Below are 13,941 nucleotides of genomic sequence, written 5' to 3' on the forward strand. Positions count from 1 at the left end.
AAAATAACTAACATCACTAAAATTGCTAACAACATTTTGTGCAAATTATCATTTGTCTGTTTATTGTCATATATTTGCATGCACTGTTTTCTTGGGCCATATGCATGATAATGTGTGGGTACCATAGTCGCCCTAATAAGCACTCTTCATTGAATAATAGCTCAATATACTCCTACCATAGGGGAGTGACTCTCAATGGTAAAGTGGATGTATGTGCCTGGTGAGTTACAGGTCAGGGATTAATTCCAGACCACAGCATATCAAAAGATATGCGAATTGTCCAAGATTATGGCGTGAAGGGGATAAATAAGGACCGGTCAGGACTGTATCTATGTTGAACTGTAGTATTGTGAACTTATTAATCCACCAATCATTGTCTTTTAGAATTTAGATCAGGGGTTCAAAAATCCCATTGCCCGACACCCGGGACAAGTCAGTTTCCATTTCTGGCAATCAAATAATGGTATCATCCTTGTCCATGGGCAACTAGATTAATTCCACTAACAATTTAAAACTGCAAATAAACTTGGATTTCATTTCATATCTGCTCAAAATATAACTATTAAATTTCGCAATGATAATAAAGTAGAGTTATCTTTCTTTGCTACTTATTACTTTTCAATAAATAGTCCAGTAAACATTAACATCAAATACCATGTTGATTTATTCTTACATAATTTCATCATCATGATTACTTTATAAAAATCGGGGCATGTGGAAAGTTAGTCAGGACAAATTAATTTCTTAAAGCCACATGTCCTGTGGCAAGAGACTTTTTTTTAAAAAAAATTGAACCCCTGATATTCTGTACCTTGAAGACCAACCAGCCAAGTTCTAAAATTAAGGAAATAAAGCAACACCATTCTTTTGTGGATGTTTTGTACACACTGTTGTTCCTGAATGACATCTATACCCCATGGGAATACCATCAATCAAATATTTGTGTTCCATCATTTTATTTCTCATGCAAATAAAGTTCCTGAATCAGTGTAATAAAATGAGGGCAAGTTTTTGAAAGCAGAGATTGAACCAAAATCCCAGTTATTGATCGTTTAGACTAATAGTTTCCTCAGGAATCGCTGACTGAACCTACTTTGGCGGAAGGGTTGGTGAGGTAGTGTAGTGGTGAAAGCATTGGTTGTCTTGGCGAGGACCCGGGTTTGATTCCCCACATGGGTACAATGTGTGAAACCCATTTCTGGTGTCCCCCACAATGATATTGCTGGAATACTGCTAAAAGCGGCATCAAACCATACTCAGTCACTCACCTCTGTGGAGTTGTCCCTCAGATCTGGACTGAGACAGAAGTGAAGAATCAGATTTTATGAATGTGAACATTTGTTTACCAGTTGTCAGAGATCTGAACATGCTCAACACTGAAGTAGAGTAGAATGACTGTTTCTTATTTGAGGCAAAGGTGGTGTACTTGAAAGGAAATCTTTCTCCTCAGACTATCATAGTACACATAGGGCGCTAATTATGTAGACGACGGTACTCCTATTTATACCCTTATCAAATAGTAGATGAAACTGGTTGCACTAATGTAGAGCAATGCCTTGACAAGTATGCTATAATAGTTTCTGAGATACATCAACATTTTTATATGTGCATGCAGATTTGAACAATATGAATATGATTCTTGTGTACTTCACTGGTACAACTCTCAATGGATGTGGAAGCGAAATGAAAGATTTGGACCTTACTTGACTTACTAGTCAAACAAGCACAAACTTTGCTCAAACTGAAATGATTGTTAAATAGTTTAATAGTTATAACATGATGAAGGTAGGTGTTGATCAGACTGTGACATTATTGATTTCTGGAGCATTGTCTACATTTGTAGAACGTGTACGAGAGTCATGCCTATGGTTTTTCAATAGTTCCTAGTGTGGATATAACATTGACGACAGATCCTATCCATGTGTTGCAGAAGTGAAGGTAGCTGTCTTACAGGCTAGATCATTTTGAGTGCTTATTACAGGAGTGTGTCTGTTTTAGTTCTCCTGTCAGTAAAAACAAAAACTCAGATATCTCCACTGAAACGTGTCTGGAGTTTAGTTAGAAAAGTGTGTTCTTGGAGTGTTTTTTTTTGTTTACAGAATTGTTTTAACTTCTGACATTTGGCTGTTTGGTGCACAACCAACAGATATGTGGTTGTTTGTACAGGGGATTTATTCAAAACTTTGGTGCTTATATTAAATATCATTTGTCATCTTTGAAAACTAATTGGGAGTGACTTCATTTAAGAAGTTCCTGTTTCAAGCTTGTGATTTCTTTATGGTGCATGATCAGATGTCTGATATTTTCTATTTTGTAATACTGCCATGTTTGTTACTTTCGTGATAGGAAATAAAATTAGCTGTATTTTCTTTGAAGTGAATCTTGTGTATAGAAAGGATTCTCAGTCCAAGAATATAAAAGCATGTAGGTCAGACTCAGAGAATAAAGAATTGGACACAATTAATTTAAATTTTTAAAATATTTTAATGAATTCCACAACTGACATGATGGAATTATTGATACTAGCCTCAGAAAGAAAATTAGATGGTAGTGGAACTATTGAAAACAAACTGAACAGGACAAATATATATATGATCCTGTTCATTTTAGACAGTGTTTTAGTTTAGGTATTTTAGAGGCTGTAGGAAAGTCTAGTGCAGTTGGACTCCCCACATAACAATATGGCAGTAGTGCTTGAAGTGTTTGGTTCCTGAACAGTATTTGCTGCATGTTTTGAACATCTTGTCTTGGAGCAGGAGTTCCGCTATAGTCCCTATGAAGTAGTGCTGGTCTGAAGAGCGAATTACAGTATCACCCTTTGTCTGAAGTTGCTTCATATTGCTTCATACAATACCATGGTGGAGAATAGTTAAATTGTGCATGTGTGCTACCTTCTTAAGCATGGAGTTTTTTGTCATGTATCATTAACAACGTTTTTCTGAAACTTTTCATTAAACAATGTATTTGCAGATTTGTACCATTGCTATAATGTATCACATATTATGACGACATTTGGTCTTAATGATTTATAAATCTTTCTGAAGTGTGAATATAACTTTCGGTGCAAGAATTCCCCTTGCCAGTCAGCTCAGTAAAATGAGAAACATGAAGCCATTATAATTGATATATGCTTTTTCAGAAATAATATTTAGTTGACAGTCATTTTGGGTTGTATTTTTCATATATTTTTTCTATCCCCTTATGTTTCTTAAGTGTTATTAATCATTACTGTTTGTTATGCCTTTTAAATATACATTTGTTATTTTGTTAAATGTGTGTTACCATATATTTGTAAAAGGAATCAACTTTAGATAAGTGACATTTTATGTTCTTTACTTTTCCTTCCTGCCTCATGCTATAAAGCAGTTTAAATAAAAGAAAGTATGAAAAATGGACATATTTATAAGAAAACTTGCAAAGCAAATTCCTAAAGGAAAAGGGGAATTCCCTGGCCTAAAGGAAAGTAAGAAAACATTGACATATTTATAAGAAAACTTGCAACGCAAATTCCTAAAGGAAAAGGGGAATTTCCTGGCCTAAAGGAAAGTGAGAAAAAATTGACATATATAAAAGAAAGCTTGCAAAGCAAATTCTTAAAGGGGAAGGGGAATTTCATGGCCAAAGCTGCTAAGTTTATCATGTATAAACCAGTTTTCTATCTACATATCAATAACTAATTTAAACTGTATCTTTTACATGATGATTGTTCATACATGTAGGAACAATTGATTTTGCTCAAAATGATACAAAGGAAGTTGTGGTTTATCAGGTCACATATCAGCAGTGTTTGTATGATACCCCTTATTTATCTTGTGAAGTGTACATACCTGTCAATGTATCTCACCTGTACATACCTGTCAGTGTATCACCTGATACTGATTGTGTGCTGCATGTTCTCTGTGTATATTTCACCTGTCCTCATATTGTTTGTGTTCACATTTCCATGGCGGAATGTTATTTACGTAAACTACCTGATTTATTATAGAAGTAGGAACATGCCTTGAAAAGTACAAGATTTTCATGAATACAAATGCATCAGAAATAACTGCCATGGTGATTGTGTACAATCAAGAGGCAGAAATACAATTTTTGTGTCAAGTGAAACTGTACAATTTTTTTTAAGCTCCAAGTTCCTTATGTAATGAAATTATAATAAATTATAACTTAGATTTGCAATGAAATGTTAAACAATATTCAGAAAATGATCAGATAGATTTATTTCAAATTGTGTTCACAATATGCCTTTGTTGACATGGCCAGGATGGAAAAGGCAATTATTCATCGTCTGTGCAAAGTATTTTAGATGTGAAAACAAGACATACTGTCTCAGTCCAGCTTTACTAACAAACAGGTAAATGTTTTAGAAATATCCCAAATTCACAAAGATTCCTACTCATTTTCTGTCTCCAAGAAGAATTGTATCTTTGTTATATCTTTCATCTAAGTAGTATCAGTTGCATCCCTTGGATCCACTGAAGGTTAGTTCCACCCTAGTTACTGTCCTTTGTTTCTTGGCACTGTACCCCTCTTGAGTGATTAAATAAAGTACATCTTTGACAATGAATTCTTCACCCTACGATAAAATAAGATAAATGACAATTTATGTGTGATTGATAAGGATATATTTTTTGTTATACAGATGTTTGTCCTCAGAAAACCTAGTTGGAGGTGAAAAAAATAAATAAATAGAATCATCAGTCAAAGTCATATTACTTGTAAATATTAAAAATGTTTTACGTCTGGCAATTTATGAAGTGTATTTGGGGCAAAAAAACACTAAAGATATTGTTTCTTAATGGTTTACATTTTTGGCCATTAAAAAAAGTTTTGTTTCTTATTTTTGAGAAAATGTGACTGGTGGATCAATAAAACAAGAAATAAATTTGGTCTGGCGTAATGTTTATAAAATGAAATATGGCAGTGATGAAAATGGAGCAATGTACTTCGAAATACATCCCATGTATTCTGTGACCAAATATGGCACATGAAATTGCCATGATGTACCTGTCAGTCTGATAAATGTCAACATTTTGAGGTGACATTGACGAATGTTTTCTGTCTTAATGTGGGGATGGGAATACTGAACCTGGTCAGGGAATTAATTCATTCCCAGAGTGCAATACATAGAGCATAGCAGATATGAAGGCTTTTAGATAGTGTAACTTATGACTTTCTATGGCTTACAGTTATTCAGTGCAGAGGTTGAAAAATTGAGGTCTGTTGTTGTTTTTAAGATTGTTGACTATATTAACTATTTATTTAACTTTTACTAGTTATGATCAGCAGTCTTCAAAAACGTCTAATGTTTTATCTCAGTCTGTACTGTAGTCACTTCACAGTTAGTTGTGACATACGTTACTGAAACAGTGACTGTGTGCATATAGTCTTTTTCATTGCTTGAGCCATGTGCACAATGAGTCCACAACGTAACTGTGGGTCTGGTCAAGTTCAAATAATGGCACCAAGGCCAGACCAGTTTTATTTCTTGGTTTTCATGTTTTGTTGTGTTTTGTTTTTTGTCCACAGATAACCTAAAGGAATTATAGGGGTGGGGGGGGTGGAATCTAAAAAAAAACTAAAAGAAAGAAATGTCACAGTAATGTTCCCATTGTATTCTAAAGATTTTTGAGCAAGGAAAAAATTTCTTTTCTTATTCTTTGGAAAAATTTGACAGACAGATCCTTAGCAAGAAAATAAAAGAAATAAAATTGGTCTGGCCTAAAATGGCTTTTCTTTCTTGGGCCTTCAAAGGAAAATGGGTAAAACATTATAGGCCTTGTGATATGTATTTTTCTCAACCACTGCAGTTTACAGCAAAACCTTAAAATACTCCTAAAATATGTGACATTTGTTTGATGAAGGATGGCCAGCAAGTCTTGTACAGATAGAAAATATACACATGCAGTTACATTTCAGAATTCCAGAATTTCTATGAAACTAACTATATTATGCAAGAACTGCCATTATGTTATGTCTTTCTATGGTTGCTGCCAGATCACATAGTGTAAAATTGTTTGATGTAGTGCAATTAATGGCGGAGTGTAAGCTTGTCAGTTTTCATTGTGAACATTGTTTTTAAGTTGTGTAGTCTTGAATGTACAGATTTAGCATATCAATTGTATGCATTAATTTTTTTACCATTCTTGTTACCATGGTTACCAGATTCTTGCTGTATTTATATCCTCTTAGATATTTTTGGAATGAGTTGTGCAAGCTGTTGAGCTGATTCACCATGTGGACAATTTGCATTTTTATTCGAAGAAAGTTTGCCTGTAGCACAATAAAAGTGTTGGGTCTCTCTGTGTTTTCTTGTTTATGTCTCAACACCAAGATTTCCTCATGCTGGAATGTTACAGATTGTCTCTTCTGAAGTGGTGAGGCAAAAAGGGATGTTAGTGATTGGTTACTATAACTAATGGAGTACAAGGTGTGAAGTGTTTAGCGTGAATCCTCTTTCTTTGCAGTATCAATCAGAGGATACCGTAAACCCGCTCCATATATTGTACCTGTGTGGGAAATGGAAAGAATTTGGGTGTGACAAGCGAGTGCTCCACGAGACTAGCCCCAATTGTCCTTATATTTGAACTGAACAGACTCAATTAATTCACCGATGCAGGGGCAAGGAGTAGCCCAGAAATTTGTGACATACAATACAAAAGTTGACATCCATACATGCCTTTTACTTGAATATAGACTTGAAACACAGTCGAGATGACCTGTGGTAGGAAAAAATGACTTGATTTACTTCTGGAGATGTCATGAACCAAGTCCAACTAATCTTGGTCTAAGGTCCTATGGGGATGTGTGAAAATGCCAGATCGCCATTGGAAAGTTCAGTGAAGTCCCTCAGCAAGCAGACATAATGTAACTTGCACTAATGTGCATGTCACTCATTCACAATCCCCTCTTGAGGACACATTACTTATACGGATGACAAAGTGAATCCAAATGCTGATTGTGGCTAGATTCAGTAGAAGATAAGTATTTAAGGCATAGCATGAGGGAGCGCCAGTCAGCAAACAATAGTGTAAATTGCCTATGCCTAAACTTTACTTCCTTCACTATGTCCCTCAGTCTAAGTAAACTTAGTCTCTGTATTATTCACTACACTCCTCTACCAAGATGACACGTCATCGCTTCCCAATTGCGCAGATCGATGCTCATGTTGTTGATCACTGGATTGTCTGGTCCAGACTCGATTATTTATAGACCGCCACCATATAGCTGGCATAAAACTAAACTCACTCACTCTTTCAGTGACCTATGACCATCCAACCAAACGTTAAACGGCTGACCGAATGAATTTAACCAATCAGACAACAGCTACTGTTTAGGGTTTGGCAGGACTTGCAGAATACCCCAGTCACTGACACTGATGACTCAACAAACAAAACTCTGCATAAAACACAGATACTTGACCTGCAGTATATTCATGCTTAAGGCTTTCTCATGACATTGTTACCATTAGCTAATATTTCCGCAACCTTACATCCTTGAATATTGACAAAAATGCTATTTTCAGCAACTGTTTACTCACTGCTGACAGTGAGTAGCATGCTCCATGTGCGATCATATGGAAAATAGTATTCCAAATTGTTCCAGTACGAACCTTTTCGTGGTAAAAGTTCAAAAGGCTGCGAATGTCCACTTTTGCCATTTGGTAAGCTGTGTTCTGTTGTTCAATTTCAAAGGTTACCTTACGCGACCTCCAACTAGGGTTTGTTAGACTCAGTAGAGGAGTCTAATGAATAATACCAAGACTAAGTTTACTTAGACTACCCATCACATCTGTTGCTATTCTGGTTTATACTACAGCTGTCAATCTAGGTCCCAGGAAATGTAACCATTCTACATTACTGGACCTGATTCTCCTACGTAGACAGACAATAGGTGTCGAGTCCGCAACCCTTTGATGAACTGCCTGGACACAAATCAAGATGAAGACTGGGGAGTATTGTTCAAGTCAATCAGACATAGCTGAACAATCTTGTGGCTCCAGATTCCTCCATTTCTTTGTCTGTCCTTGTGCACCTGTGTAACACCACATATATCTCTTCATGCATCAAGAAATTATATTATCTCCAGTTTCCGTCTTCTGTTTCAGGTTCACAAAATTCTAGATCATCTCAGAATTTGTTCAATAATTCGAAAACACACCCCATGCAACACAGACTGGATGAGTCAGTTCCACCAAACAACATTGCAATATTCTAGACTGCAGGAGATGTCAAGACTGGGTGTCTGAAACAGAACCATGTTGGAACTTGGGCCTGCCCCAAGTAAGACAGTTTGACAGTAGGTCAGCTGGGAACTGGTTTCCCCTGTAGTGAGAAGCCTGGAGTACCACTCTGTATCACGCCTTTGGCTTTGTCATCAACCATCAGCTCCAGGGTCACCTCTTTAAACATATCACTCCGCGATACCTGGAAAAAACAATGCCTCACAATGTAGGCCACACTGGTGCAAAGGTGTTTCCAGAGGTCAGAAGTAAACTGTTTAATAAACAACTGCTCTTAATTTAGTAATCATATTCTTGACTATGGGTAACTCCTAACTTACGGCTTTCTGTATTCATAATAGACAAAAAAACTGGTCAATGCAGATTGGGAGAATGACATCCACATTCATACAAAACCATACCATAGTGAGTGAGTGAGTGAGTGGGTGGGTGAGTGAGTGAGTGAGAGTGAGTATTTAACATGACATCAGCAATATTGTGACAACCATACCACAACCTATTATATACTGCAATCAAATAGATAAGGACACATTAAAAGAAATTGTGTGGTTTCTTCAGTAAGAGTAGATAGTTTTCATATTTGTATACAGAGAGTTTTATGTCCTTCACCTTTGGCATTGTTTGCAGGAATAGTAAAGAATTCATTAAGTCGTTGATTAAGAGTTTTAATGTGTACAGACTCATAAGTTTCACTAATAATTCTTTCACAAACCTGATTATCTATTGCAGAATCAAATACGACTGTCTAAGAGGTTGTAAATAATTCATATATATAACATTTAGGATGGGATGGTATATTACATTCTTAACAACTTATGCCTCAATGATATTCCTGTCAGTACTGATGCCAGATACAATATGTAAAAGTACAGTAAATCCATGTCTTACCTCTATAAAACCTAACTTGTTGAACATGGCAAGGCTAGGCGAGTTGGAGTAGCCAATTTTTGCTGTTATTTTTGTCAAACCAAGAACTGCAACACCTACAGTAAGAAAACCATACAATGATTAGCACATGTAAATCATTGCAAAAAGCAGATAGAATAAGGCTGATAGTAAATAGTGTCTACATTCTTTAACGCAACAACTCAGTAAATGAGATATGCATTAGGGACATTTTAGAAAATGTTGAAAACAATGCAAATATTGAAATCCACTCACTGTAGCAGATATATGTAAGATGTGTTCACTGTTATTTTTGAAACCTGATTTTTAAGTCACTTGTTATAAACAGACGTGTCAACAATACCGATTTACTGTTTAATACTTATGGCAAAAATTGAAGACAACAATACACAATTCAGTGACATCACTAAACACAAGAATACAACAGATACCCGTCCCTTCCTGCAAACATGGAATCGGTAGGCTATAAGTAGGCATGGCTAATCAATTTCCATCGATTGAATCAGAAATATAAAACAATTCCTTGATTTGAAAAATCAACAGCCACAACATCACTGGCAATTCATATAATATACTCTATACACTGTAGTTGTAAACCTGTCTGAATACACCTGCTTTATAGTTACCATATCTCATCATGGACAATAGTGCTTCCTTCCCCAGCCCACGACCACGTGCTGACGATTCTGAAAACAGACAAAGATCCAGTGTTATTGGCCTTGACAAAGAATGAGAATTTGATTTAGATATATAAAGTATGTCATACTTTTCAGCCACTTTGAGCGTATTTGTATTAACTTTATATACTGAATATAAGGATTCTTGGAATATGGCATCCTCGATATCTCCAGGGTCTACGTTCCGAAAAGTCTCCACTATACCCTGGATGCATCTACAGGTCAGCCTGATAATTTTATTACCTCCCTTTGCTGGCTCCGCTTTCTCACAGTGGCCAATCAGCAAGGCCGCCATTATAACCGAACTTGCCAGTGTCAACAAAGGTAGCAGTTGCAATTGAGAAGGTTTGCTCGCTGTGCGACTCGCAATTTGGGGAAATCATACAGACAAATTTATAGGTCCGAAACATTTTTAAAAACATATGCAAGAAAACCACCAACCTCTGTCAGAGAACCTCTGCATGGTTTGTTTGCCAAGTTTAATCGGTTATTGGAACGTGTACCCTGGAGATATCGAGGATGATGATGGAGGACATGAATATATTCAGATCAATATTACAGCAATATTATGACGAGGACACCTGGTGTTTGCTCCAGAACTCCATATTTGATGGATTATGAAAATTAAATGTATATAAAACTGACAATTGTCTTACCATCTAAAAGTAACTTTCAACTTACAGGGGGAGAGCTGATCAAATAAAACAGTATCTAGTGGGGACTGTCTCTATGGTGTAGTGAATACAACATCTGTCCATGGCACAAAAAGGTTTCATGAACGCAGCAATTCCAGCTTGTGGACGTAGTTTTACCTGCTACCATAATCTCTATCTCAGCAACATGTTTCTCTCCTTCTTCATTGAAGAACAGATTCACATCCCCCACCATTGCTCCTGAAACCCAATGAACACATTCTGACATCTGAAAGTTGTATTTGATACAGCATCCATCCATTATTGAGTAAGTACAGTAAAAAAAGATAGCAGTATCTGTGCCACAATGTTGCAAAATGAGCCTGCAATGAAATGTCTTTCTCACTGTACTAAAGAAGTAGGTATTTTCACCCTACCAAGCACTGAACAAGTAGAAGATTTGAAATACAGTAGAACATGGATATAGCGAACACGGATATAGCGAACAAACGGATATAGCGAACAAATTTAAAAGTCCTGTCAATGGTCCCTTTATAAAATCATTAAAATTATACGTGAATAACGAACTCGTGAGTAGCGAATCAACGGTTATAGCGAACTGGTTTCCTGACCCCAAGCCCAATTAACGACGTGAGTAGTGAACTCACTCAGTGTCAGTTCAGTGTCAACTCAGCGACTTAGCGGTATACATCAACCTTGTGGGCGGTGAATCAACATTGTTTAACCTCGTTGGTGGTGAATCAACATTGTTTAACCTCGCTGGCGGTGAATCAACATTGTTTGATAGTCATTAATTAATTAACAAAAGAAACACATCGTGTTTAAAAGCTTGACTGATACAGAGATCTTCAGTTCGCTCTCGTCGCTATGGCAGGCAAACGTAAAGCTATCACCTTTGACACAAAGCTTCAGATAATCCATCATTCGATGAGAGTGACAACATGGTTCTTTCCGATCTCAGACTTATGTGGAGTGAACTGTCAGATAAGGCAGAAGAAATCCCGGCTGATGTCACGCTGGATGACTTCATCAACGCTGACAATGAAATTGTTGTAGCCGAAAGACCTACAGAACACGAGATTGTGACGTCAGTCAGCCACCAGTTTGCCACGCCCACTGTCGCACCTGCTCCCGAGTCGGACAGTGAAGACGATGAACCTCGTCCGAAGCCATCATTTGCTGAGGCCAATGCAGCATTAGAGACACTGCGTCATCTGCTTGTGTGTGAAGGATCAGACAATTCTACTTTTGACTCTCTAGCAGATGTATGTGCAGCAGTCAACAAAATGAAATCGGCAGGACGTGGCATGCAGAGCAAAATTGTGGACTATGTTAAAGGCAGTTAAGTGTTATATTGTTGAAATTGTTGTGATTGTTAAACATGTTCTAGATAATGTATTTGAACAATGAAATCAGAATTTTAATGTCAATGTACAAGAATAAAAATATGTAGCCCATGTATATACGTGTCTCTTCATCTCTATAAGCCAATATGGCGGTCAAACGTAAATAACGAACAACGGATATAGCGAACTAAATCCCTTGGTCCCTCGGAGTTCGTTATATCCGTGTTCTACTGTATATAATTCTGTTTTAACTGATACAACAGTCATTGTAAAACATCATAGGTCTATGTTAGATGTATAATGATAATGACAAATACCTATTTCCCTGTCACACTGGGTTTGTTCACTAGACTTCTTGTACAAATCTGCATCCAAGATGATAAATGTACATTCTGAAACACATAAATGGAGGTTTCTTTAAGTAAAAAGCTGGTATGATAACAGTGTTAGCATCTACATTGAAACATTGAAAATAGGTAGGTTGTTATACACTCATTTCACATTCAAAAATACAATAAACAAGCCATCTTTCTACTGACAGAAAGAACTGATGCCAAGTTTGAAAAACCTGTAATCTAATGTTCTGGCTTTGAAACCCAAAAACAGATATAGTCATACATTGATGAAATACAGAAGTACTAAACTCAAACAACAAACCACAACCCAATATACATTGTAATGCATATTATGAGTGAGTGGGTACTGTCCTTTGTCACTTATAAATAGCAATGTTCCAGCAATATCAAGGCAGAGGACACCATAAATTAGATTTTCCAACTATCTAATGGCAGTCTTTGAATATCCAATACTGGACCAGACAATTCAGTAACTGACAACATAATCATTGATCTATGCAATTGGGATATGATGACATGAGTCAACCAAGTCAGCAAGCCTAACTACATGATGCTGATAGTCGCCTATTACGACAAGCATAGGTTGCTGAAGGCCAGTTCTAATCCAGATCTTCATGAGTCTAAACAGTCTATATTAGAGTTCAATTCAACTGGATTCAAGTATGTCAAGCCCACAGACTGTCCTGGTCTTGGCGCCATGCCTCCTGCATGGAGTACTCCTCCTCTAGACTGAGGGGCTCTGATGCCGTCAACTCCTGCAGTTCTTCTGACTGCATCCAGGTGTGATATCTGCAGGTAATAACACAAATAAAATATTTCTCGCATTGTTTTAGAATGTCTTTTTAGAATTGTTTTACAATTATGACACAAGAGCTAGTCAATGATATAACCCCTTGAAACTTTGATACCTTTCTGCATGCATGAGTGAATGAGTGTATTCTACACAACACTCAGCAATATTCCAGCTATATGGTGGCAGTCTGTAAATAATCGAGTCAGAACCAGACATTCCAGTGATGAACAGCATGAGTATCAATCTACAGATTTGGGACAATCCAACAGTCAGCTGCTCGAACTGAAATCATGATGATCTTTGGCCAAAAGTATGAGATTTAAAATAACTACTGACTAATAAACAGTTTACAAGAATTGAATGGAATTTGTCTTAACATCCTTATATACAGTGGATGAGAGGGTGCACCGGTTATCAGGTTATAGTGTAAGTAAGACCTTTCCTTCCAGTGGTGACATGTAGTGCTGATACAAAGCATAATCCGGGTGATTTCGGGATTCGAATCAACACAGAGTCAATAATGTCTTACAACAAATTTCTAACCTTCTGGCAAAAGTCAAATTCATTGCCGATTAAAGGCTTTGATTTCTGGTTTGGGATTTGTATGAATCTTAATAAAAGAGTACTCAAAGATAGTCGGGAATGATAGACGTCTAACAGCAGATAAAGATAAAACGTCAGCCAATGACTGCCAAATAACTTTCGTCTCACGTTACACCAACTTACCTAGGAACATGATGTCTTTCGTAAGGTACTAGTACAACTTTGCATCCAAACAAAAACGTGTTTTCGTTGATTCTCATGTTTGAAATCGCAATTGTTCTCCCCCTATTGACCTAAATATGACATCATTTCATTAAGAAACTATTTCGACCTCTGATTTTACTAAGGAGATGTCGTTTCTCGGTTTGCGTTGTAAACAAATCCACATTTGGAACTTGGTCTAGGGGAGGTAACTCTAATGTGTGTTG

General features: G+C 36.8%; 1 protein-coding gene across 2 annotated transcripts; it reads right to left on the minus strand.

Annotated features, from left to right (window-relative positions):
* Nucleotides 1-5,328: 5,328 nt before the first annotated feature.
* LOC137283492 (N-acetyltransferase 9-like protein) lies at nt 5,329-13,937 on the minus strand. 2 transcript variants are annotated; one of them, XM_067815019.1, is made up of 7 exons: nt 13,697-13,937; nt 12,857-12,966; nt 12,139-12,213; nt 10,635-10,715; nt 9,772-9,831; nt 9,128-9,222; nt 5,329-8,423 (listed from the first exon to the last, which is right to left on the minus strand). In XM_067815019.1, exons 1-7 carry the CDS (start codon nt 13,771-13,773, stop codon nt 8,301-8,303), a joined length of 621 nt encoding a protein of 206 aa, XP_067671120.1. In that variant the 5' UTR covers nt 13,774-13,937; the 3' UTR covers nt 5,329-8,300. The 2 variants fall into 2 exon arrangements, with proteins under 2 accessions (XP_067671120.1, XP_067671121.1); XM_067815020.1 differs by lacking the exon at nt 9,772-9,831 and having other exon boundaries at nt 6,666-8,423; nt 13,697-13,906.
* Between the last annotated feature and the right edge of the window lie 4 nt (nt 13,938-13,941).

Source organism: Haliotis asinina, chromosome 5 (assembly GCF_037392515.1).
Source record: "Haliotis asinina isolate JCU_RB_2024 chromosome 5, JCU_Hal_asi_v2, whole genome shotgun sequence".
NCBI lineage: Eukaryota > Metazoa > Mollusca > Gastropoda > Lepetellida > Haliotidae > Haliotis > Haliotis asinina.